The 24,598-nt window shown below is 46.3% G+C and overlaps 1 protein-coding gene across 2 annotated transcripts; it reads left to right on the forward strand.

Moving 5' to 3' along the window:
- The first annotated feature begins 8,287 nt into the window (after positions 1-8,287).
- LOC123443210 lies at positions 8,288-14,346 on the forward strand. Of its 2 annotated transcripts, none has more exons than XM_045119511.1 (13): positions 8,288-9,207; positions 9,688-9,861; positions 9,960-10,093; positions 10,200-10,401; positions 10,483-10,721; positions 10,835-10,946; positions 11,070-11,211; positions 11,355-11,497; positions 11,692-11,861; positions 11,989-12,357; positions 12,487-12,542; positions 12,645-12,853; positions 12,931-14,346. In XM_045119511.1, the coding sequence occupies exons 1-13, from the start codon at positions 9,174-9,176 to the stop codon at positions 14,127-14,129; spliced, it is 3,183 nt and encodes a 1,060-aa protein (XP_044975446.1). In that variant the 5' UTR covers positions 8,288-9,173; the 3' UTR covers positions 14,130-14,346. The 2 variants fall into 2 exon arrangements, with proteins under 2 accessions (XP_044975446.1, XP_044975445.1); XM_045119510.1 differs by having other exon boundaries at positions 9,688-9,856.
- The last annotated feature ends 10,252 nt before the right edge of the window (positions 14,347-24,598 follow it).

Genomic DNA, 24,598 nt, shown 5'->3' on the forward strand with positions numbered 1-24,598 from the left:
GCCGACAGCCTGGGATAGCAAGGATGGACGTTGTTCTTCTTTTGTCGTTTGTTTTCGTCTGTAGTCAGACCCTGCTCTTACTCTTGATGAATATGTAATGTACTGCTGTGACTCTGATGTAGCTTGTGGCGAGTGTAAGCCAATTATATATATATATATATATATATCTTCTTTTCAGTACATGTACTTGTAACGATATCTGTTCTTGCGAGACGATGAGATGCGCTTCTATCCCTGACGAGGCCTTCGTGTCAAATTGAGGATAGGGTCGCATCTTGGGCGTGACAAGTTGGTATCAGAGCAGTACCGACCTAGGAGCCCCCTTGATTGATTGAACTTGGCCGAGTCGAATCTAGTGAAAAACTACTTTGAGTCTAGTTATATATCAGAGAGTAGGATTCGTTTTTCTCCTCTTCTATGCTCTAGCGAGGAATCTTGACGTAATAATTTAATTCTACTCTCTTCTCACTCAAATTTATTTTAGGATCACACGGATATTCTTGGGATCTATAAGATGCCGATGCGACGGAGTTTTGTCTTGGTGCCTCCTGTCTGACTTGATTTTCTTCCAGGGAGTTGAGCTCCAGGGGATTCTTGAGCACATCGTTATCATTCAGATTTCTTAGTATCTCAGAACGAAGGATGTTCGTAATTGCTTCAATACTAGTAGTGGCGAGATAACCCCGATGTCCCCAGTACTGGTGCAGATTGTTCGGGATTACTGTCATACTTTGTATCGTTGTGATCACGAGGGTCTGTTGTAGATGAAGGTCTGAGATTCTGGTTGTGTGTTGACGGATGTGATACAGGTGACGGGTTAGTATATGAGTTGTGTGATTATTACTCCTTGTATCCGTGTACCAGATTGCATGACCAGAAATTTCGGGAATTCTTAGGTGGGAATTCAAGTAGTCACTTATAGGACAATCTTCCAACAAATGCATGATGTTAGGTTGGGGTTCGACATCTAGTGGATTCGTTTGTTGACGGTCGATTTACAGCGGTTCTCGTTGTGTCTTAAAGAGTCCTTGTAGCTTGCTACGACTCGGGGACGCTTCGTATGTTGGGTGCACTGCCTTGCACTTGATGTCTACTGTAAGGTTCGAGCCCGTGCGATCCTGTCCATGAAAATATCGGACGAAATCTTTCTCATGAGTTTGTTCCGGCTTGTTTCATAAGCCTCTTCCTTTGTTTTGTTGAATATGGTAATTCGAGTTGCTTCGATGTCAAGTGGTGATTTCAGATCTTTCCTAAGTGGTGTTCTCATATTTTTATGAGAGTACTAATCCTTTTGCTTAAATCAGATTGTCATGTCAATTCTTGTCAACCGGAGTCGTCATGTTAATTCTTTTGCAACCAGTGTGCTTCTCTTCAGTTAATTCAACCCTCTCCAATTTTGCAAGATCAAGCTCTCTTTTCTTTCCGGAGTTTGTCTCAAGTTGCCTTTGTTTTTCCCCGCCCTCCCACCCTTTTTCTTTAGTGATTCAGTTTTTATCCAAGAGTTTTCTTTCCATTGTGCTTCCGCTGTCTGTTCTTTTCTCTCTTATCCGGTGATTCATTGTGAAGATTTTCAGGAGCTTCGTGCTCATCTTTATTCAATCTTGTTATCTTTTCCGGTGAATTCAATGAAGTTATCCGTGTTCATCATATCCTTGTCATCCTTTAAATTCTTTCCGATGTTGGAAAGTCTTATCAACCTATCTTGATTTTAATTCCTCTCTCTTTCTATCCGGAGCATTGAAGTTATCTCAGAATTCTGTTCTCAATTCTTAATTATTTAGAGGTGCTCAACCTCATCAAGTTTTCTTTATACCGGTGCAATATCTCGCTCTCTAACAATCTTTTCAACGGTGGTTTCTTTGAGTGAGCCTATAACCCACAGGTTTTCCCAGGATCTTATATGTCTCTTCTAATCTTTCCGGAGATCTTTAATTCTTTTCAACTATGACGTAAGTATGAATTTCATCAGTCATATTCCTTCTTTAAGATCGCTTCAAATTTATTTGTCGTCATTGGCTCAACCTTTCATTCTTCATTATTCCGGAGTGTCTCAGTAATTCTTGGTGTTGTGTTTCGTCATCATTCTCAGCTTGCAATTCGAAGGAGTGTTTCTCTCAAATCTTGGTCTATTCTCTTGGATATTCGTCATTTCATCTCCGTGTTATCATCTTGAATTTGTTTTCAATCATGAGTAATCCCTTTCTTGCTATCCGGTGCATTTCTGAGTTTTCATTCTTGATCCTCCGAAGGCCATCATTTTAGAAGATTCTTCGCTCTCGGCTTTCAGCTTTCATCCTCAATTCTTCTCAATTTGTCTCTTCGTTCGTCTGTCAATTATTCCGGTGCCTTGTTCTAGTTTTCTCTCAGGTGGCTCATGATCTCTTCATTTTCTTGCATCTCCATTCATTCATGGTTGCCTCGTTCATTTCAATTCTCACCGGTGTTTCTTGCAACAATTCTTCTAGTTTGTGCTCATATCTCTCCTCAATTTTTTCAGAAGTATAAGTTGTATGCTAAATCCGTTGCTTGTCATCAATTTAAATTGATGAAGGATGAGCATAACATAATTCTTATTCTTGTTCATAGTAATCTGAATTCTTCTTCCGGAGTGGCTCATGATTTCAATTCTTTTCTCGTGTGCTTATCTTTCTTTCCCGTAGTTCCAAGTTCTATCAAGTATCTCTTTGTGAGGCTGCATCTAAATCCTGGCAAGGTCATAATCTTATTCTTTTCTACCTTGATATCTTTGCATCATTCATTTGTATACGGAGGTCCTTCTTGGTGGTTCATCAAGGTTTCAATCCATTCTCAAGTGTTCTTCAAGATTCTTGTTGGAGAACCTCAAGTATCCTTTCTCTTGCTTTTATATGTGCAATTGTTTTTTCTTTATTCTTTGAGGTGGTATTATAGCATTCTCGTTAGTGTAGGAGTCTCGAAGAGTTTTCCTTTCAAGAATGAGATAATTAAACCCACCGATTCTATGGTCTTGAGTTATTTTCAACCCATGATTCCTTCATTGAGCTATCTTGGTGTGGATTTCACCTAAAGCTTTTCCTATGGTTTGTTGCTATCATGGTGCTTGTCATTAATCCAATTTCTCAATGTATCCTCTTGGTGTAAGAAATTGTTCATATCTTGTTTCTCCCAAACAATCCTTGTTTCTGTTAGTGGCTGGTTGTCACTTCATTAGTTTGAAAAGGTTTCCATAAGCCCACTACTATCTTGTTCTTTTCGTTGTTGTTTTTCCAACAACTCCGTGCAATTCTTCTTGCAAGGATGCTTGCCAAGTTCTTTTGCGTTATAGTTGTCATTCTTTCTTCATTCTCTTCTTTAATATGAGCTAGTTCCTATTCTATTGTTGCGGAGGCATTGTGTTATTGCTCTTTTGGGTCTAGCTTCTCGTTCTATCAAGTTCATGGTGTTCCCTTGCTCTATTTAGTTGTTTGTTAGGTATACTGTATAATTCTCTCTTCTTATCGAATTTTTTGTCCCATTTTCCTACCGAAGTGCTGCCGAAATTTTCCGTGAATTCTTGCTTGTTTCTCATGTCATGTTCATCTCTTTGCAACTTTCAAGGATCGTTGGTTTCTCTCGTTTGCCAAATAAGCAATTAAGTTTTACCTCCTGCTTTCTCTTCCTCTCCCCCTTTCATTCTTGGATCTCGGGGTGAGATCCTCTTGTAGTGTAGGAGAGTTGTGACAGCCTGATGCCGACGTTCCAGAAGATTCCCCTTTATTTCCGTTTTCGTCGCGTGTCTATTTTCTTTTGTCGCATCATCATCGCATCATGCGCATCATTAGCATTGCATCGGCGTTCCGTTGCCACCAGTTTTCGAAAGTTGCATCCGTTGTTAGTTGCCGGTTCTCGCTTATCCGTTCTGAGCCCGACCACACACGCACTCGCCCGCGGCATCGTCAAATCTTGTTTTCAAAAGTGTGCGTAAAAGTTTCTCTCATTGGGGTGAGATTTGACGTGCGGTATTATTTTAATATAGGTAGGTCGCCTGTCAAATTTCGTCGCGATCGGAGTTCGTCTGGTACCCGAACGGTCGACGGTAGCGGCACCGTATTCGGTCTACCGTCGAACGTTTGTCGGTGTTTCAAATCACGTTGCCGCGCCGCCCGTTTTCCCTCTCTTCTCCGGTAAACCACTCTACACAGCCACTTGTCCATCCCGCGTTCGGAATTACTCGAATCCGACCGCGCGGTTGGATCCGGGTCGAAATTTCGCTAAACCTAGCCCTCCTTTCCTATTTAAACACACCCCCTTCCATTTTAGGTCTCCCCTAACCCTGCCTCGAAAAGCGTGCAATTCCCGAAACCCTAGCAGCCATCTCTCTCCTCCCAGATCTTATCCAGCCCAGGGCATCGATCTGGACCGTCGGATCTCTGATCCAATGGCGCCTCCCGCAGCTCCAGCCGAGCTCATCCCCGCCGCCAGCTCCATCTGGAACCCCCTGCCGCGCAGCCCCAAGCTCCCCGTGCCGTGCCTCCGGTCAACCTCGGCTGCCGGTGCGCCGCTGCCGCCCGCCGGAGTAGGCATGCCCCCGGTCGGGTCCAGCCCCGCGTGCAGGCAGCCGCTGGGCGCGCGCACCAGCCCCTGCCTCGCCTCCTGTGTGCGCCGCCCCGTGCCGGAGAACCGTCGCCAGCCGCCGCCGCCGGAATCGGGTGTCGCCGCCCCGGATCCATCCGCCGCCGCCGCTCCTCGACCTCCGGGGCAGCGCCTCGTCCTGCTTCCCAAGCTCGCCGTCGGCCGCCGCTAGGCCGTGTCCTCGGGCACGACGAGGAGGTCGACGCTCGTTGCGGCGCTACCAACCGCCTCGGCCCAATCGCCCGACCAGGCCTGCCCCTTTGCCTCGCGTGGGCCTCGGCCTCCGACCGACCCAGCTCCTCTAGCCGGCCCAAGTCTCGGTCTCCTCTCCCCAGGCCCGAAGGTGAGAGTGCCCTGGCCCCCCTTTGTTGCGCCCCCAACGTAGTTTTACTATTATGCGCTCGTTGCGAGTAGGCCCAACTGTTGTAGAATTCGGTCCAATAGGTTTTTATTTTAGAGTTTTTGAATTAGTTATTCCAGGATTTTTATAGATATTAAAACGACCGTAGTTTCTATTCCGTAAGTCGGATCGCGATGAGTTGTATATGGTTTTGGCGTAGAATTTCGCGTAGAATACGATTATCCAACTTGCATAATTGTTTGACATCGTTTAGCGTGTCGTATGCCTAGAAACACATGTTGTCCTATTATGTTTGCGTCCCGTATTATTTTTCGCGCGTGTCCGGATTGCTCGAATGCCTTAGGTAAAATGTTCATGTTTTAGGAACCACCTTTCTATGCATTTTAGAGTAGACGTTGATATTTTTGCGTGTAGGGATTTGCCGCTAGTGTATTGTTCGTGTTTAGGACATTATCTCGCATTTACGTGTGGCGATATTTTTGTGTTGCAACCCCACATGTTTTATATGTTTTAGTTTTAGCTTTTGAGCAAGTTAGTTCGTGCGATATTTTGCTATGTTGCCCTCTTCTCTATTTCGTAGGATTTAATCCGTGCTTCGTTTGAAGGAGGTGTCAACTAGAGAGTTGCCCTTTGATGTTTATTCTAGCCCCTCGTATTTTCGGTTGCAATAGAAATGCGTGTTTAGGTGTGGTTTGCTTGCTCTCAAGTTGCTAGAAATAGTGATGTTTTAGAGATGCTGAAATATTTCTAAGTCTGGAATCTGTTATATTTTGTTGTTGTCTTGTCTTGCTTCTATCTTGTGATCTGTAGCTTATTTGAGGTTGGTGCAATGGAGTTAGTTGTAGAACTTGTGATTCTCTAGCATGCTGTGAATTTTCATGCCATTTGGAGTCCTGTAGCTTATGATTTTGCTGCTGTCAATATGGCTTCAGATCGAAAACTGCACTTTCATGAAGTGTATTTTTCACTAAGTCTGAAACTGTGTGTGAGAAGCCATTTTATGACTTCTTTTCCTAGTGATCCATGATGTCATGCTAGTTGTTGTTAGTTGTTTGTTGTAGTGCTTCTTGCCCTCTTTCGTGTCATGTCTTGGTTGAGTATATTGGAGTTGAGTAGCTCGTAGTTATGGGGCGTAGAAGATGCTATGTGGCTGACTTTGGCAGATTGTAGTGAATTTTTGTTGTGCTCGTAGGTTTTGATCCGTAGGTCCTATTTGATCGTATCCTATATGAAACTTGCTTATAATCTCGTGTAGTTTCATTTTCTCTTGCTGGTTGTGTGTTTTGAAGTGCTCTTGACCGTCGTTACACACATATTGCATTCATGCCATCATATCTTGCGGTGCTTGTATCTTTTGAACCGTAGCTGCGTTGGAGATGTTCTTCATGTGTAGATTGTTTGAAATGACGCGTAGAATCACGTGAACTTATTTGCTTTGCTGTTTAACAAATAATTAAATGTGTTAGTTCAGATCTGGACAGAATTGTAAATTAACATGTGAGGTCGTCTCGGAGATGCTATATGTCATTTCCGACCTCATTTAAAATGCCTAGATAGGTAGTTTAATTACGCTTCACCTCTTGCCATGTTTAACCACATTTAATATTGTTGTGTATCTAATCGGGGTAGACCTAAATAATTAACGTGGAGTTTCGTCAATGTGCAACTCGTTGCATATTGAACTTCACTTAATGTGTAGTGTCTGTTTGTGTGAATTGTCATGCCGTGACTTGCATGTATTCAGCTGCTCATGCATCATTTGTGTTGTGCACCGTGTGGTGAATTCCATGTGTTGATTTGTGTTTCCGGTTTACTGTGGTTACTTCAGGATTTTGATGTTTCTGTCACTACAGCTACTCTGCTATTATCTGAGAGTACATGTACTATTAGCATTGCGCGCGACTCTTTGAAGCACGAGCTCACCAAGCATATTGGTGTTGATGTTATCTATGTGCGCATTGTTATGCAGGATCGGGTTATTGCTCTTCAGTATGTGCCTTCCGATTAAAGTTGGTGGATTTCCCGACGAAGGCCGAGACTAGAGCCCAACATCGCTTCTATCTTTTCAAACTTAGTGTTGTTAATCCATCATGAGTTAAAGGAGGGGTTGTTAGAGTACTATTTATATAGTCATGTAGCCTTTCATATTTACCTGCATTATATAAGTGGTTTCCTGCAATATTCTACACTTGTACATGTATGTATATATTGGCCTATGGCCTACTGGAAATACAAGTTACAGATTTCCTAACAATTTAGATTGAACCGACGAGCGGTGGGTGACCTGCAGCGGTTCGCAAGCAAGGTGAGATGCGGCGGCTGCTAGAAAGAGAAGAAACTCGAAAGAAATCGGATAAATCAGCAATGGCGACGATGGCGGCGGCATTTCACCTTGATTCCGACGACGACGATGGGGGTCGAATGGGCTGGCCGACGGGCAGGACGGAGACGGAGGGCAAGGGATGGAACGAGGTAGCGGCGGGGTAGGCGGGGGATCGGCGAGAGGCGCGTCGAGAAGATGCAGCAGCGGCACGAACGCGAAAGAGAGGCGCATCGTTGTACTTGGCCGCCAATTGGTGAAGTAAAAATAGAAAGACTTTTGGGACCGGAGTAAATACATACTCCACTAACGGCAGATTGGGGATCGACTAGGCATATGTTAGTGGAGGGATCGGTTAGAAATGCCCTTACCCGGGGCACTCGTTTATCCTCGCTCCGCTGCCGGCCTTCACCAATTTAAACGTTCCTCTCTTAAAAAAGATTGAATTGACCTTCATCAAGCCCCTTCAAAATAATTAATCGGTAGGCTTAGCATATATAATTTTTTTTAGAAATTTAATATAAACTATATACGAATGTATATAAATGTATTTTAAAGTGTAGATCCATTTCATATTTGAATTTTTTAAAAAACTTATATTTAAAAACGAAGGAAGTACTTTTTTGGAGTACTGATATTTTATGGAGCAACTGTTGCCGAACATCTTGATCGGTAATTTAAGTAGCTTATATACTACTACAATATGAAGAGGGGAATAGGTGAGGAGAAGAGTAGAAAAGGGAATTAGCTCACCTGCAATGTGGTTATTATGTGATGGCAGGTGGTGCATGTGCGCAGACAGATCTTAGCCCCAGTGCAGGTTGATTCCCACTCATTTTGTTTCTTACCTCAGCTGCTTCCTTCAGAGCTTGCAGTAGTTCTTTAGTATTAACAGCGCATACAGATGTTCCTTGTTCCTTTCAGCATGTGGGGCGCCTCTCTGTACCTGTGCCCTCTTCCTTCATCAGTATTATCAGCTTATTATCACACCAGATGGTAATTTACACTCGGATTGCCAGTGATTCCCATCATCATCATCATCCCCAATCACTGACCGATACCATATCCTCAGTCACTGGCTCATATCACAGGGCAGTCGTCGAGCACCTCCATGACTGGCTGATTGCTGAGGTTTTGTCCACAGCAGTTGTTGACATCCACCAAAGTATCAGCCAGCCCCTGCCCGTTTCTTTCAGCTAAACTCTTAACTGTTGTTCGCTCTCGCGCGTTAGAGATTTCACGAGACAGAGACAGCGAGAGAGAATCCAAGCGTGTAGCTAAGCCTCGCAGTCGCAGCCAATCCACGAGATCAGGGAAGGCAAAAAAAACTAGGCTAGTAGAAACGGTCTGGTCCTCATGTGCATCATCCCCTCTCCTCCGCCCCGGAACAAAAACCCCTGGCCTCGCGGCCACGATCACATGCCGTTGCCGCTTGCCGGTTTGTGCTTGCCTTAATTGGCCGCGCGCGGCCCCTCCATCCCCTCCCCCGCCTCCATACCTCAGCACTGCTCACTGCCAGTGCCAGTATATCCAGGGGGAGCGTTAATACAGTAGCTAGCTATAGGCAGCGCGCCGTTCCCCGAGCCAGCCACACATGCACACTGCGCTGGGCATTCACTCCGCTGCCCGCTGCCCGCTGCCCTCTCCCTCCTCACGCACGCATTCAGCACTGTGCATCTGCAACAGCTAGTAGCTGACTGACCCTGGGACTGGGAAGGATCCATCCATGGTGTGGAAGAGCTGGGGACGGCGGCTGCTGCTGAGCGCCGTGGTGCTCCTCTGCTCGGGCGCGGCGGTCGCTGCTGCTGCTGGCGACGTCTCCCTCAGCTTGACGAGCGCGCCGCCGCGCATCTCGACGTCGGCGTCGGCGGTGTTCGCCTTCCGCGCCGTGCAGAGCAGCGGATGGACCTGCGGGGACTGCGCCATCACCTGCAAGGTAAGGAAGCTCCATCTTTCGAATTTTCAACGCATTCCGTTTTTCAAATGTTGGTGCTCATTTGGTCAGGTTCAGTCCAAGTACATCCTTACTTCCGGACAATTCTAGTTTACAGTTAGAGTAGTACAGTAAGTAGTTAAGAACCAAGGCATGAAGTTGGCCTTGAATTAAACTGTACGAGATGCTTGAATGGTTCTACAGAGCGATTCATTACTACCGGTACAGTAATTATCAGGGGTCAAAAATAACAATAATTTAAAAGTTGTGTCTGACATTAGGGTGTCTTCTCGAATTTCGCTGCCACATGAAGGACTTTTATTTAAGAGATGACAACAAACAAAGAAGCATTGGCATCGGCAGAAAAACAGAACCAAATAGATTCCACATGTCCGCACAATATAGTTAAGCAAACAGTACTCAGTCGAACCTGAGTAGGAGCACCCCGGAAGAGCTGTGGTAAAACTGTTAATTTACACGCAGTTGGACGGCGAAAGACGATCGGACTGCGGGGGGAACGGAAATGGGACGGAGGTGGTGAGCTTTGCCGGGCTCAAGGACGGGAACCACACATTCGCAGCGTGCGCGACGCCGAGATCAGGATCAGGAAGCAGCGCCGGCCCAACCTGCGCCACCTACGCCTGGGATGTTGGTTAAGTAACGCTTCCATCAATCAAAATTCAAACCCAACCTCAACCTTAGCTGCAAAATCAGTCTCCACTGACCGTGCGACCACGACGAATGTGCACATGCAGACACCGTTCCTCCGACGGCGACGGTGGCGGCGGAGTCGGCGTTCACGAGCGCGCCCAACGTCTCGGTGCTCGTCTCCCTCAGCGAGCCGTGCCCGGGCGGCGGCGGCTTCACCTGCAACGCCACCTACTGCGACGTACGTGTGTGTGTGTGACAGACAATCGGCTTGGTATGGTACCACTCTCATCAAACGAACAAGAGTATCTCTGGTCTCATCGAACGAATCTGCACGGCAACTGCAGCTCATCGTGTACGGGCCCGGCCGCGTGGAGCCGTCCACCATGGAGGCCGTCGTGCCCGGCCTGCGCTACTCCGTCGCCGTGTCGCCGTCGCCGGACGTGGATTACGGCCGCATGATCCTGGTGATGCGCAGGGGGTTCTGCACCGACGTCGCCGGCCACCGCTTCCGGCGGAGCTCCAACTCGAGCTTCACTCTCCGCTTCGGTACGTACCCTCGTCCCAACTTTTGTTCATACTCCTACATTGCATGCAACGCACTGATCTGAACCCGAAACTTGATGATAGACAAAAGGAGTGATTCCATGAACATCACCGCCAGCATCCCGGAGAAGCTGCTGCAGATCCAGGGCGCCACGAGGGTGGTGGAGGCGACCAACGACGACAGGGAGCTGAGGATATACTTGTCCTTTGCCGAGCCGGTGATGAACTCGTCCGCCGAGATCCTCGCCGCTCTCGCCGTGACCGGCGCCGTGCTCACGCCGACCAACAGGAGCACGCTCGGCAACCGTCGGTTCGGTTTCGTCGTAAGCTTCGCTGTCCTTCTCTCCCTGTCCATCTTACTGCTAATGATTAGATTTAGCTAGGTGCTTGATTCGATTCATGCATACGCCTGAATGTTAACTAAGTTTGTGTGCAGGTGAACAAGATATCGAGCACCGCTGTTGTGACTGTTGCATGTGATACGAGTTCCGTAATCAGCAGACAGGGGACCCCGGTTTACTCATCACAACCACTCACGTTCCTATATGGTATTTATTCCCATTCCTCTTCCTGCTCCATCACTTTGATTTTGAACGCATGCCAGTGCCACCATGCTCAGTTTTGATGATTTTTGCCTCTTCTGCGTGCTTGATGGATGGCGCTGCTGACAGATACGCGACGGCCTTCTGTTAAACTCGCGACGTCGACCGTGAGGACAAGCTCACACACCATCCCCGTCTTGATCAAGTTCGAAAAGCCCGTGTTTAACTTCACCTCCTCTGCAGTGCAGCTTTCTGGGGGCAAACTATTGAGGCAAGAATCAACAGGAAGATAGTAGATATCACAATATATGCATGAACATCTGAATAAACGACTAAATTGTTTTTACCTTAGGAGTTAATTAGGATGTTATATAATGGTTTGCTTCATGTATGGCTGGTTGGTTTTGGTTTCAGCTTCCATGAAGCTAGTAAGAGCATATACACAATGCAGATCCTGGCAGTTGACAAGCTGGTTTCGGTCCAGGTTGCCGAGAACACAGCTCAGGACGTGGCTGGGAATCCCAATCTGCCATCAGACCGCCTCCAAGTGAGACACTGTATGTATCAGCATGGGGCAATAGCATTCATTCTTCGCTTGCTACTACTCATTTATTATTGACAGTACAACGACGGAACAACCCAATCCAACCCTTCGATCATCATTCATAAACACTGTTCGGATCCCATCATCATCAGTATGGCAACCAGGCAATGGAGCATCCTTATGATTTTACCATGATTCTGCTTGCAGATTCTGTCCCTGCATCGTCTTCGTCAATCGCAACCATCGCCACCGTTATATTTGCAGCAACGGCCATCGTCGCCACACTCCTCACCGTCTCCACATCATCTCTCATCGCATCCGGCGCCATGACAAGGCCTTCGTCTTACTCCATCTCCGAGCCATCACGAAATCTTCTGGTAATTGGCACGGGCATCAATTCTGCTACTGGTGTCCCAGTGATGGCTTCAGTTTCAGCCGGCTCATCGCTCACATAGTCACCATCTGACGATGATCGATCGTTGTTGTGTTATTTTATTTGTACAGAGAATGGCATGCCACATCCAGATCTTCGCTCTGTCGAGATGGCTGTCGATAAATCTGCCGGTGGAGTACTACGAGCTGGCCAAGGGGATAGAGTGGACGATCCCGTACATCCGGCTTCCGTGGGAGGGTCCCTCTGCAGATCCATTTGTGGGCTACTCCACCATGCCTGCCATTGCGTACTCGGAGCTGGTGGACAGGAGTGATGTAGTACAAGCTGATCCCTACTACCCTGGACCTGCACCAGGTGGTCAGCAGCAGATCATGCCGATGCAGATACCGGTAGAAGGGAAGCCGCCGCCGATCCCGCTGCAGATCCGGGCATTGGACGGGAAGCCGCTGACCGCCATGGAGTACCGGTCTTTCTTTGAGGTCGCATGAATTTCAGTGTTTCTCCCCTTGCGTTTGATTTCGGTCTCCATGCTCGTCGTCGGTTTTTTAGAGTTGGCATTCTTGTTAAACCTCTCGATGCTGAATGAGCATGGCATGGCTGAAATGCAGAATCAGGACATGAAGCCCGAAGCACAGATTATCATGAAGCTGCAAGATTTGGACGGGTATGATACTTTGTCTTCACGATCGAGTACTCTTGGGACTTATCATCAAGTGACATATTGAATTATTTATGAAGGTGTTGAAACATGCATGCATGAATGCAGGTGGAAATATTTTGGAAGAAACATGTTGTGGCTGGGTGTCATTGGGGGAGGCCTCATGCTGCTGCATCTTCTTCTCCTCCTCTACTTGAGATTAAGGTACAGAGGAGGCACAGGAAAGTACGGAGCACTCGTCCTCCCCAGGTTTGAGATCATGCTTGCGATCCTTGCGATGCCTTGTATATCCCAAGCGTCTGCAGCGCTCATCAGAGGTACGTCATTCATCTCAATGCTCTGATCGATGCAGAGATCGTGTGATTGATTTCCCGGGATGAATGATATGGATCAGGTGGGACAACCGGAGGGCTCGCCGTCGGGATCGTGCTCATCGGCATCTTGACGGCGTTCCTGGTGGGCCTGCTGCTGTTCCTGTCGCTGGGCATCACGACGGGCAGGCTGCTCCAGTACAAGGAGGTGCACCAGGAGGGGCAGGAGCACCGGTGGTACCAGGAGATCATCAGGCGGACGCTCGGCCCCGGCAAGCGCGGGCAGTGGACGTGGAAGGACCCCGCCCGCGCCGCGCGGCTCGTCAAGCTCGGCCCGCTGTTCGAGGACCTGCGCGGCCCGCCCAAGTACATGCTCACGCAGATCGTCGTGGGCGGGGGCGGGAAGCGGGCGGCGGCGGACCAGCGGATCATGGCGTCGGAGGACGAGAACGAGGACGCGGAGGCGCCGGTGATCCAGAAGGTGTTCGGCATCCTGAGGATCTACTACACCTTCCTCGAGTCGGTGAAGCGGGTGGCGCTGGGCATCGTGGCGGGCGCGCACGCGTCGTCGGGCCGGTCGTCGCGGGCGCACGCCGTCGTGGTGCTGGCCGTCGCGTCGTTCCAGCTCTTCTTCATGCTGCTCAAGAAGCCCTTCATCAAGAAGCGGGTGCAGCTGGTGGAGATCGTCGCGGTGGCCAGCGAGGTGTTCGTCTTCGCCGCCTGCCTCGTGCTCATCGACCGGAACAGCGACGACGGCAGGGGCGAGCTCGAGGAGGTCGAGGAGAGCGGCGGCGTAGGGATCGCCATGCTCGGCGTGTTCTCGCTGGCGTTCGCGGCGCAGGTGTGCAACGAGTGGAACGCGCTGTACCGGCAGGTGCAGTACCTGAGCCCGGACAGGAGCTCCTTCCTGGAGGGCGCCAAGGCGGCTTCAGTCGGGCTGCTGCTGCTGGTGCTCCCGTCGTCGGCGCTGGGCGACCCGCTGGCGGGCCAGAATGAGCAGGAGCCGTCGCCGGACAGCAGCGGCGCCACGGGTCAGACGGTGCCGGGCGAGGCGCAGAGGAGCTCGAACGAGCGGTCGTGGCTTGGGCAGCTGCGGGAGATGGCCAAGGCGAGCTTCAGCAGGGACGGGGAGGACCCGTCCAGCAGCACCGCGTACAAGGGGAAGAGGAGCCGGAGCTCGTCGGTGGCATCGCAGTCGGCGGACTCCAAGGCCAAGGGGGAGTGGAGGCCCAAGTCCAAGGCGCTGTACAAGGATTTGGAGGCCATCTTCTCCAACAGGTAGCAGGCTTGCGGGTCCATGGATTGCAAGTGAGAATAAGCAACATGAGGGGAGGGGGGGACACGCTGCATATACTAGTAATATAGGAAATATGCCGTTTAATTTGACACAAAAATCATCACTAGGTGTAATGTTGGTAGCATTATTCACAAGATCACTCATGTCCATGACAGAATGAGAATCACTTTTTTGGCTCAAGAAAAAAAAAACAAGTTTTTTCTCTAGATATATCAAAAAAACATATGTAACTTCTATATAGGATGTCGGAGTACCCGCCTCCTGATGGCATCCACGCTTTGCATCACCCGATCACGCCTCGCGTTGCTGCTTGCCTGGGGGAGCTCCTACTTACGCAGAATATGCGGCAGGGAGTCCCTCGGTCGCACGGGGCGGTCGCACGGGGCGGTCGCCTGACTGGGCCAGCCCAATTCCTTTTTTTCCTTTTCTGCTTTTTTTTGTTTGTTTTTCTTTCTTTTTTCTTTTTGTCATTTTTTTATGAAAACGAACTAAAGTTGAATTTCCCAATTATTTTTTAAAAACATGGACATTTTCGAAACTGTGAACAATTTTAAAAAAATGCGAACAACATACAGAACATTTTTTGAAAAGAAACAGAAAAGTTAAAAAATCCGGAACATTTTTAAAAATTTCGGAACATTTTTTCAAATTCCGAGAAAAATTCAAATTATGGAACATTTTTTAAATTCCGGAACTTTTTTTCAAATATTGAAACATTTTTAAAATTCCGGGTCATATTTGAAAATTCCAAAAGATTTTTTAAAATTCTGGAACATTTTTTCAAATTCTGTAACATTTTTTTGAACATTCGGGACATTTCGTCAAATTCGGAAACATTTTTCAAATTCTAGAACATTTTTTCAAATACTGAAACAATTTTCATATTTCGGAACATTTTGTAAATTCCGGAACTTTTTCTAACATTTTTTCAAATTACGAAACTTTTTCAAATGCAGGAAGATTTTTTAAAAATCCGGAACATTTTTTCACATTCCGGCAAATTTTGGAACATTTTTTCAAATTGTTGAACATTTTTAAAAAATCATTTTCCAAACAGAAACAGAAAAAAACGAAAAAATAAAGAAAAAGAAAACGAAAAAAAACCGGTTTAGGGAATCTTTTAGAAAGTTCCCAAAACCGGAAAAAACCGGCTAAAAACCTCTAGAAAGTTCTCAAAACCGGGATCGGTGGAAGTGTTAACGGACCGGCCCAAATCCCGTCGCTTGATCGCACCTACTTTGCGAAGAGGCGTTTACTCACCGCAATGAGTGGCGTATAGGAAATTCCTTTGTCTGGCGCCTTCCCGACGTTCGATCGGACTTGGGCGTTTCTGATCACGCTGATGTCCTAGGGGGTCCATGATGCATGGGCCATGGGCACATCCATGGGTCATGACAACAAAATTCCGACTCATGGAAGACACAACGAAAATACATTTATTTATTTATTTGCAAAACAATGTGTGCATTTTTTCACTAATGAATTCAGAAGAGTTAGAGTACTCACTCGATCCTTAATTTATTTATGATTTCTTATTACACTCCGTGTAGCAAAAGAACTAAATATATTGTGATTAAAGCAGACCATTTCATAAGGATTTTCTTGCATGTTGTCCATATATATAAAAATATATACTCCATGTAAATACATCAATATTTATTTGAGCACAATTACTTGTTGATCTTGGTATAATTTTTGTATTAACATTCATCTTTCCTCTCATGAAGAAGATATATTAATTCGCTTACTATCAATTAGATGCATTGTACATTTAATAACTCAATCACTATTTGACTTGCTAGTAGTACTACTCATTTGATATGCGATTACGGTTTGCAAAGAAAAAAATAGACCGACATTCAAGCGGATCATATCATAAAAACATTTCCAATAGATGATATATATTTTGATGCTTCAAAACGATGATGGTTCAAATTTAAAACACCAAAAAGTGTTTTTTACATATCCGGAAAAAGCTCAACTCCAACAGATGGTCCAAAACGAAGATGTAAAAAACAACAAATCCAACATATGGTCTAAAACGAAGATGCAAAATCCGTCGGCGGCATCGCGATTGTTGTTCAGCCACTGTACAACCGCACATATTATAAAAAACATATAAAAACAACATTAAAAAATTACACAGGTCCACAATATTAAATTATTACATAGTTCTTCAAATTCACGAGATGTGATGCAACCCAAATACAACATAGTTTTTCACAAACAAATAATGAATTTATGCGGCTCTTTAGCCATGCCATTTCCAATGCTTTTCCATCAAATTTTTCTGGAGTTGATCATGCACATCGGTGTCTCTAATGTCGCTATACACCTTCATGAAACGTGCGATGCGTTGTTCTTTTCGCATGGGGTTAACAGGAATGCCCATCAAGTGATAGAAGTTGTAATCTAAGTATTTTCCACGCTCGTTCTCAATGGTTATATTATCCATAATCACATAAGGAGTCATGATGTATCCAAGGTTCTTTTGATCCCAGAATCTAGATGGTCCTCGCACAATAGCAAATTGAGATTGTAAAATCCCGAAAGCCCTCTCAACATCTTTTCTAGCGGTCGCTTGTGCATTGTGAAAGACGAGTTCTTTCTTACCTTCGGGTTTTCCAACCGGCGTGACAAATGTACTCCACCTTTGGTAGATCCCATCTGCAAGATAGTACCCATAGTTGTATGTGCAGCCATTTTGTTCGAAGGTCACTGCTGGTGCTTCTTCATTTGCTAACTTGGCAAATAGAGGTGACCGGTCGAGCACGTTGATGTCGTTGCAAGACCCAAGCATCTCAAAATATGCATGCCAAATCCATGTCTCATGATTGACAACTGCCTCAAGAATGATAGTGGCATCTTTCCCATGACCCTTGAATTATCCATGCCATGCTTTTGGGCAGTTCTTCCGTTTTCCAATGCATGTAATTCACAAACCCAAACATACGTTGAAACCCTCGAACTTTGTTCATCTCCAAAAGCCTACGAGTGTCCTGAGCATTGGGTGCTCTCAAGTACCATGGACCAAAACTTCTACCATATTCATTGCAAAATGCTTGACATAGAAGATAGTGGTGCTCTCTGCCATCGTCAAGTTGTCATCAATGTAATCTGTCGGAACACCATATGTCATCATGCGCAAAGCGGTAGTGATCTTATGTTCAATGCTATGGCCAGGCAACCCAGCATGGTTGCTTCTCTGCTCGAAGGCTGGATATGCTACTTCACTGAATTGCAAATGCGGATGAACAAGTCTTTCGACATTCTGAAACAACGTCGAAAGTAATTCTCCAGGAAAACTGGTGGTGATCCAAAGTAGTTGCACATCAACCGTTTGTGTGCATCAATCCGTTCTCTCCGAATGAATGCACGACCATAGGCAGAACCATCGAGCTTTGGATTCTTCCCCTTGTGCATGGACACTAGCATAGCAATGTCCTCTTCTTCATGCAAATCAAATTCCTCGTCCGACGATGAATTTTCCATGAATGAGGAGTCAACCGAGCTCATCTACAATGCAGACAACCACCGTCAAACATACTTGTTCAGGCATAGTTTATGCCTAAGTAATTTTGATGATTGATGACAGTACCGTAAAGGACTAACCGTGTGTGTTAAGGTTTCAGATAACACACGTCAACGGCACAAGACGACTCGTCTCCTCATTCATGGAATGGAAGCACGGCGCTCTCTACGATTCTCTTTATTTGAGTCATAGGGAAGCCGTACTATTAAGAGGGGATCCGTAGTGGAAAGATTTGGGTGGAATCTATCTTTGCACGCGCACACTTCACATATTCTCCCTTACCTTCATTTTTGGAGCGGCCCCCGCCACTATGTTTCTTTCCTCCTCGCAAATTGGTCCCCAGCGGTAGTACCGCTGGACCTAGCGGTAGTACCGCTCCAGGAGCTCAGTACTGCCTGCCTAGCGGTAGTTCGTGGACGGACCTTTTGGCGAAGACTTTCTTGGCGGTGGTAGTGCTTTTTGCACTACCAGGGGCCCAGCGGTAGTACCGCTGGGGCCAGCGGTATTACCGCTCGAGTTCCAGCGGTAGTACCGCTGCATCCAGCGGTAGTACCGCTAGGCGGCGGTAGTACCGCCCCTGGTCAGCGGTAGTACCGCTGGAGTGCCAGCGGTAGCACCGCTGCAGACAGCGGTAGTACCGCTGGAGCTCGGGCAGAGAGTGGGAAAACGGTTTGATTTTCCCCCCCACTATATAAAGGGTTCTTCTAGCTGTGGAACCTTATCTCTTACCCTCTCAAGCTCCATTGTTGCTCCCTAAGCTCAAAAGTGCCCGATCTCTCTCCCTAGCCAATCAAACTTGTTGATTCTTTAGGGATTGGTTGAGAAGGCCTAGATCCACACTTGCACCAAGAGAAAAGTTGATTCCCCCACCAATCCCTTGCGGATCTTGTTACTCTTGGGTGTTTGAGCATCCTAGACGGTTGAGGTCACCTTGAAGCCATATTCCATTGTGGTGAAGCTTCGTGGTCTAGTTGGGAGCCTCCAAGCTTTGTGTGGAGTTGCCTCAACCTTGTTTGTAAAGGTTCGGTCGCCGCCTTCAAGGGCACCTATAGTGGAATCACGGTACCTTGCATTGTGCGAGGGCGTGAGGAGAATACGGTGGCCTTAGTAGCTTTTTGGGGAGCATTGTGCCTCCACACCGCTCCAACGGAGACGTACTTCCTGTCAAAGGGAAGGAACTTCGGTAACACATCCTCGTCTCCATCGGTTCCACTTGTGGTTATCTCTATCCTTTACTTTGTATTTGCTTATGCTTGTGACTATATCTTACTTGTTTTAATAGCTCTCGTTGTTAGCTTCTTTAGGGTTCACCTCATTGTCGTATTATTTGTGAACCCGTATGTTGTTTACCTTAACTTGCTAAGATTAATTAAAAAGTGGTCGTTGTCTATTCACCCCCCCCTCTAGCCAACCATATCGATCCTTTCAATTGGTATTAGAGCCACATCTCTTTATTAAGGGTTTAACCACCCGAAGAGTATGGAAGGCGAAGAGGGAATTAACCATGGGCAACCCGAGGCCATGGACTTGACTTCAGTCACAAGGGACGACTTGAATACGGCTATGGCCGCTCTCAAGACGTCCTTGACGAACGAGGTCAAGACCATGCTTAAAGAGTTAATTGAGGGATTTAAAAGTTCACCCGAACCGGCTATAGTGGTTAAACCCACCGTTTCCGATTCGGAGGCCAACTCCTCTAAGGAAGCGGCTAAAGGTATGCAACCTCCCTCATCTCACGAAAAGGATGGGACTGGAACATATGCCTTAGTTCCACCCCCCATGGTCTATGGAGGATCCGTTCCCGCACCACGTCTTAATCCTGTTGGTCCTCCTCCTAAGCTTGTGAAAGGTGACTTTGCTAACTGGGTATTTTCTATTAAGTCTCATTTGAATCACAGCTCAACAAATTTGTGGAGAATCATTGAGCAAGGATATTATCCCCATGATCCAAGCAACCTCACTCCGAGAGAAGATGCAGACAATCAATACAATCACTCTGCTTTGTTTATTCTCCAGTCTGTAGTGCCACCTGAAGATCTTCCTCACTTGCGTCCCTTCACTTTGGCCAAGGATTGTTGGGAGCATATTATGGTGTTGTACAAGGGAAGCTCAAGCATTCAACAATCCAACTATGAAGTGATACTTGATAAGGCCGATGAGTTTGTGATGAAGGAAGACGAGGACCCTCGTGATCTCTATCGGAGGGTGACTGCTATTGCTGTGGCACTCAAGGATCATGGGAGCAAGGATGTGGATGACACATGGGTCAAACGCAAGTTCCTTAAAGCCATCATGCCTTTCAACAAAGCTATGTCATCAGTCATTCGTCAGCGGCCAGACTTTCACTCCTTGTCTTCCAGTGAGGTGTTGGATGAATTCATTGCAATGTCAATCATGAACGAAACAGACGACAATGCACTTGCTCGTGTTCGATCAAAGACAAATTCACCCAACCATGCGTTGAAAGCAAAAGCAATGCTTGAAGAAGAAGAAGAAGATGAGGAAGAGGAGGGCTGCCCTGAGGACACAAAGTATGCCTATCATGAGCACATGGCTCTTGCATCAAGGCAATTCTGGGGCAACAAGAGGAACTCAAGACCCACTTTCACCAAGAACAACTCAAGTGGATTCAAACAAAAACAACGAGTAAGGACATGCTATAACTGTGGTAACGTGAGTCACTTCGTGGCCGAATGTCCCTATGAGAAAAGGGAAGACAACGGAGGCAAGCTCATTCGCAAAGACAAAACCAAATCATTTCCAATCAAGAACAACTTTGTGAACAAACCTCACCCAAAAGGGATGGTGGCCCTTGAAGAGTATCCTTCAGATGATGATGATGATGATGATGATACAGTGGCAACGGCAACTGTTGCTATTGCCACTACCTCTCCCCAGAAGGTGTCTCTCTTCAACGCCCCCAACGAGAACCACATCACCAAGTGCCTCATGGCAAAATGTATCAATCAGGTAACTCCCATCATTAAGACCAACATTGCTTCTGCTCCTTCATTGTTAAATTGTGTTGAAGATAGTGATGTTGGGGAACTTAATGAGCATGATCTTGACAAGTTTCTGTGCACTATTAAGGGAGAATCCAAGAAGCACTTTGTTGCTCTCTTGGAACAACTGGGTGAGGCCACTGACCTCATTGAGTCTCATGAGGAGACCATCTCCGAGCTTCAGGGACACAGTCGTGACTATGCCGATGAAATTGCCGAATTATCTAATGCTCTAGAAGAGGAGCGCACTCTTCGTTTGGCTCTTGAGGAGTCATATAACGATGACTGCGCTAAAATGCAAAAGAAACTAGATCATGATGTTGTTCTTATTCGCATGCTTAAGTCTGAACAGTATTCTCTTGGGGTTGGCCATGACAGACTCAAAGAGGAGTTTGACACACTTGACAAGGCCCACAAGGCCTTGAAAGGTGCTCATTTCTCTCTGAAAGAGTCTCATGATCAACTCCAAGCAAAACTTACCAAGGAGATCTCTACGTGCCCTCCCTTTGTGTTAATTGATAATGCTTGTGCAACTAACCCCTGTTGTGAGCATGTACATCTTGTGGAGGAAAATGCCAAGTTAAAGGAGAAACTTGAGAAGGGCCTTGTGGCATGCATACAAGGTGAGAAGAGTCTGAACGACTTATTGAGCACTCAAAAGGGTGTTGTAGGAAAGGAGGGACTTGGACTTACCTCCAAGTCAAAAGGTAAAAGAAGGAATAGGAACAAACGATCTCCCACCCTCATGGACATCTTTGTCAAAGAGGGTGAGGGGACTCAGAAGGTGAACAGGAACAAGGTGGACTATGGAAACCTCAAGAATGGCAAAACCATTCCTACTAACATAGCCGGCAAATTCAATTCTTCTTATGACTTATGTTGTGCTAGTGATGGGCATGTTTATGCCAGATTTGTTGGTTCCTACGATGAGGATATTGAATGGGCTATCTGGGTTCCTAAGACCCTTGTCTCTAACATGAAAGGACCCATTAAAAAATGGGTACCTAAAACCAAGCCTTGATCTATTGCAGGAGTTTGCTTCCGGTGGGGTGTCATGGTTGCTCGATAGTGGAGCAACAAATCATATGACCGGAAGCAAGGACTTAGTGGTGGATGTGCATCCTTCTCCATCTATGCCCACCCATGTCCAATTCGCCGATGCATCCTCTTCAAAGGTATTGGGATTTGGTAAGGTGGTCGTCTCTCAAGATTTATCTATTGAGAAGGTCATGCTTGTTGAGTTACTTGCCTACAATTTACTTTCGGTTCGTCAACTCGCAATTATGGGTTCTCCACATTCTTTAATATTGACACTGTGGTCCTCCTGAGAAGCAAGACTCTTAAAGTAGCCTATGTTGGACATGTCGAAAATGGTCTTTACGTGGTGAACTTCTCAAAGCGACCCACTAAGACTTCGACATGTTTAATGGCTAAAGTTGACGTGGGCTGGCTTTGGCATCGCCGTTTAGCTCATGTCAATATGAGATCTTTACAAAGCCTTCTGGTAGGGGACCATGTTCGTGGACTAACAAATGTGAGCTTTGCTAAAGATCGTGTTTGTAGTGCCTGCATTGAAGGAAAGATTGATGAAACTGCTCATCGTCCAACGACTATTATCTACACTAAGAAGCCATTGGAACTTCTCCATATAGTCTTGGAGGCAGAAAGTATTGCTTACTGATTGTTGACGACTACTCAAGATATACATGGGTATATTTCTTTAAAAAGAAGAGTGAAACTCAACAAACGGTCATCAACTTTGCTAATGAAGCGCAACGTCAACATGAAGCAAAGATCTTGACGATTAGGAGTGACAACGGCACCGAGTTCAAGAACTACACCTTAGATGAGTTTCTAGGTGATGAGGGAATAAAACACCAATATTCTGCACCATATACCCCTCAGCAAAACAGCGTGACAGAAAGGAAGAACCGGACCTTGATAGGCGCTGCAAGGACAATGATGGCAGAATTCAAATCTCCATATAACTTCTGGGCAAAGGCCATCAACACGGCATGTCATGCATCCAATCGGCTTTACATCCGCAAAGGCTTGAACAAGACTCCGTATGAGATTCTAACTAGAAACAAACCCAATCTCAAGTACTTCCGGGTATTCGGTTGTAAGTGTTTCATTCTCAAGAAAGGAGCACGGTTAGCTAAATTTGATTCTAGAGCACATGAGGGTATCTTTGTTGGTTATGCTACAAACTCTCATGCTTACCGTGTCCTCAACAAGTCCACCGGACTAATTGAGGAGACGTGTAACGTAGAGTTTGATTAAAATAATGGCTCCCAAGTGGAGCAAAATGGTCTTTGTGATGTAGGTGATGAAATTCCTCCCCAAGCCATAAGAAGAATGGGGATTGGTCAAATACTCCCCATTGAGGAACCCCTTGTGGCCGAAGGAGAAGGACAATGCTCTACTCAAGTGGAGCCATCACCTTCACAAGCCCCACATGCTTCCGATGAACAAAGAGAAGACTCTCAACAAAATAAACAAGCTCCAGGTCAAGATAAATTGCCCAACAATGATGATGTGTCTCAGGATATTCAAGCACTACCCCGAGACACCGAACCGGCTCATGATCATGATCAAGTGCAACCCCGAGATCCAGACCAAGAAGAAGCACAAGATCAAGATCAAGAGCAACCACAAATACAAGAACAAACTAGTGAACCTGCTCAAGTCGAAGGACAAGATGATCAGGAGACTGTCTCACAATTCCCTTCTGGAGCACCAACAGCCGGCTCAAGACGCAAGGGCAAGCAAAGGAAACAAGTTGACGCTCCCCCGTTATCTAATGAAGAACTCTTGGAGCGTCGAGCAGCCAAGATTGCGAACAAGCTGAGAGTCAAGTCACATCTTATGAAGGATGTACTTGGCAGTATAAAAAGGGGAGTATGCACCCGACAACAGATTTGTAATTATTGTGAGCATCACGCGTTTGTTTCGTATTGTGAACCTCAACAGGTACAGGAAGCGCTCGATGATGAGGATTGGCTTATGGCCATGCACGAAGAACTTAACAACTTCGAGCGCAACCAAGTCTGGGATTTAGTGCCTAGGCCAACGGAGGAACATAATGTCATCAGGACCAAATGGATATTCAAGAACAAGCAAGATGCCAATGGAATTTTGATTCGAAACAAGGCAAGATTGGTGGCTCAAGGCTACTCCCAAGTCGAGGGTATCGACTACGGTGAAACCTTTGCCCCTGTTGCTCGTCTAGAATCTATTCGCATGTTGCTTGCATTTGCTTCTCATCATAACTTCAAGTTACAACAAATGGATGTGAAAAGTGCCTTTCTTAATGGTCCTTTGAATGAGTTGGTCTATGTCAAACAACCCCCGGGATTCGAACATCCCAAGCTCCCCAATCATGTGTACAAACTCAATAAGGCACTCTATGGCCTTAAACAAGCCCCACGCGCGTGGTATGAGTATCTTACTGAGTTGTTACAAGATCGTGGGTTTAAAATTGGGAAGATAGATCCCACTCTTTTTACTAAGAGGGTTAAAGGGGATTTGTTCATATGCCAACTATATGTTGATGATATTATCTTTGGCTCTCCTAACATTTCCTTCAATGAAGAATTTGCTGCACTAATGACTGAGAAGTTTGAGATGTCCATGATGGGAGAGTTGAAGTTCTTCCTCGGGTTCGAGATTGCGCAAGGTCTAGAAGGGACATTCATCAAACAAGCCAAGTACACTTAAGACATGCTCAAACGGTTCGAGCTCGAAGATATCAAACCGGTCAAGTTCCCCATGCCAACAAGATGCAAGCTTGATAGTGATCCCAATGGTAAAGCAGTGGATCAAAAGGTATATCGCTCCATGATTGGATCCCTCCTTTACCTTTGTGCATCTAGACCGGATATTATGTTGAGTGTAGGGATATGTGCATGGTTTCAATC

The sequence above is a fragment of the Hordeum vulgare genome, chromosome 3H (genome assembly GCF_904849725.1).
Source record: "Hordeum vulgare subsp. vulgare chromosome 3H, MorexV3_pseudomolecules_assembly, whole genome shotgun sequence".
Taxonomy (NCBI): Eukaryota; Viridiplantae; Streptophyta; class Magnoliopsida; order Poales; family Poaceae; genus Hordeum; species Hordeum vulgare.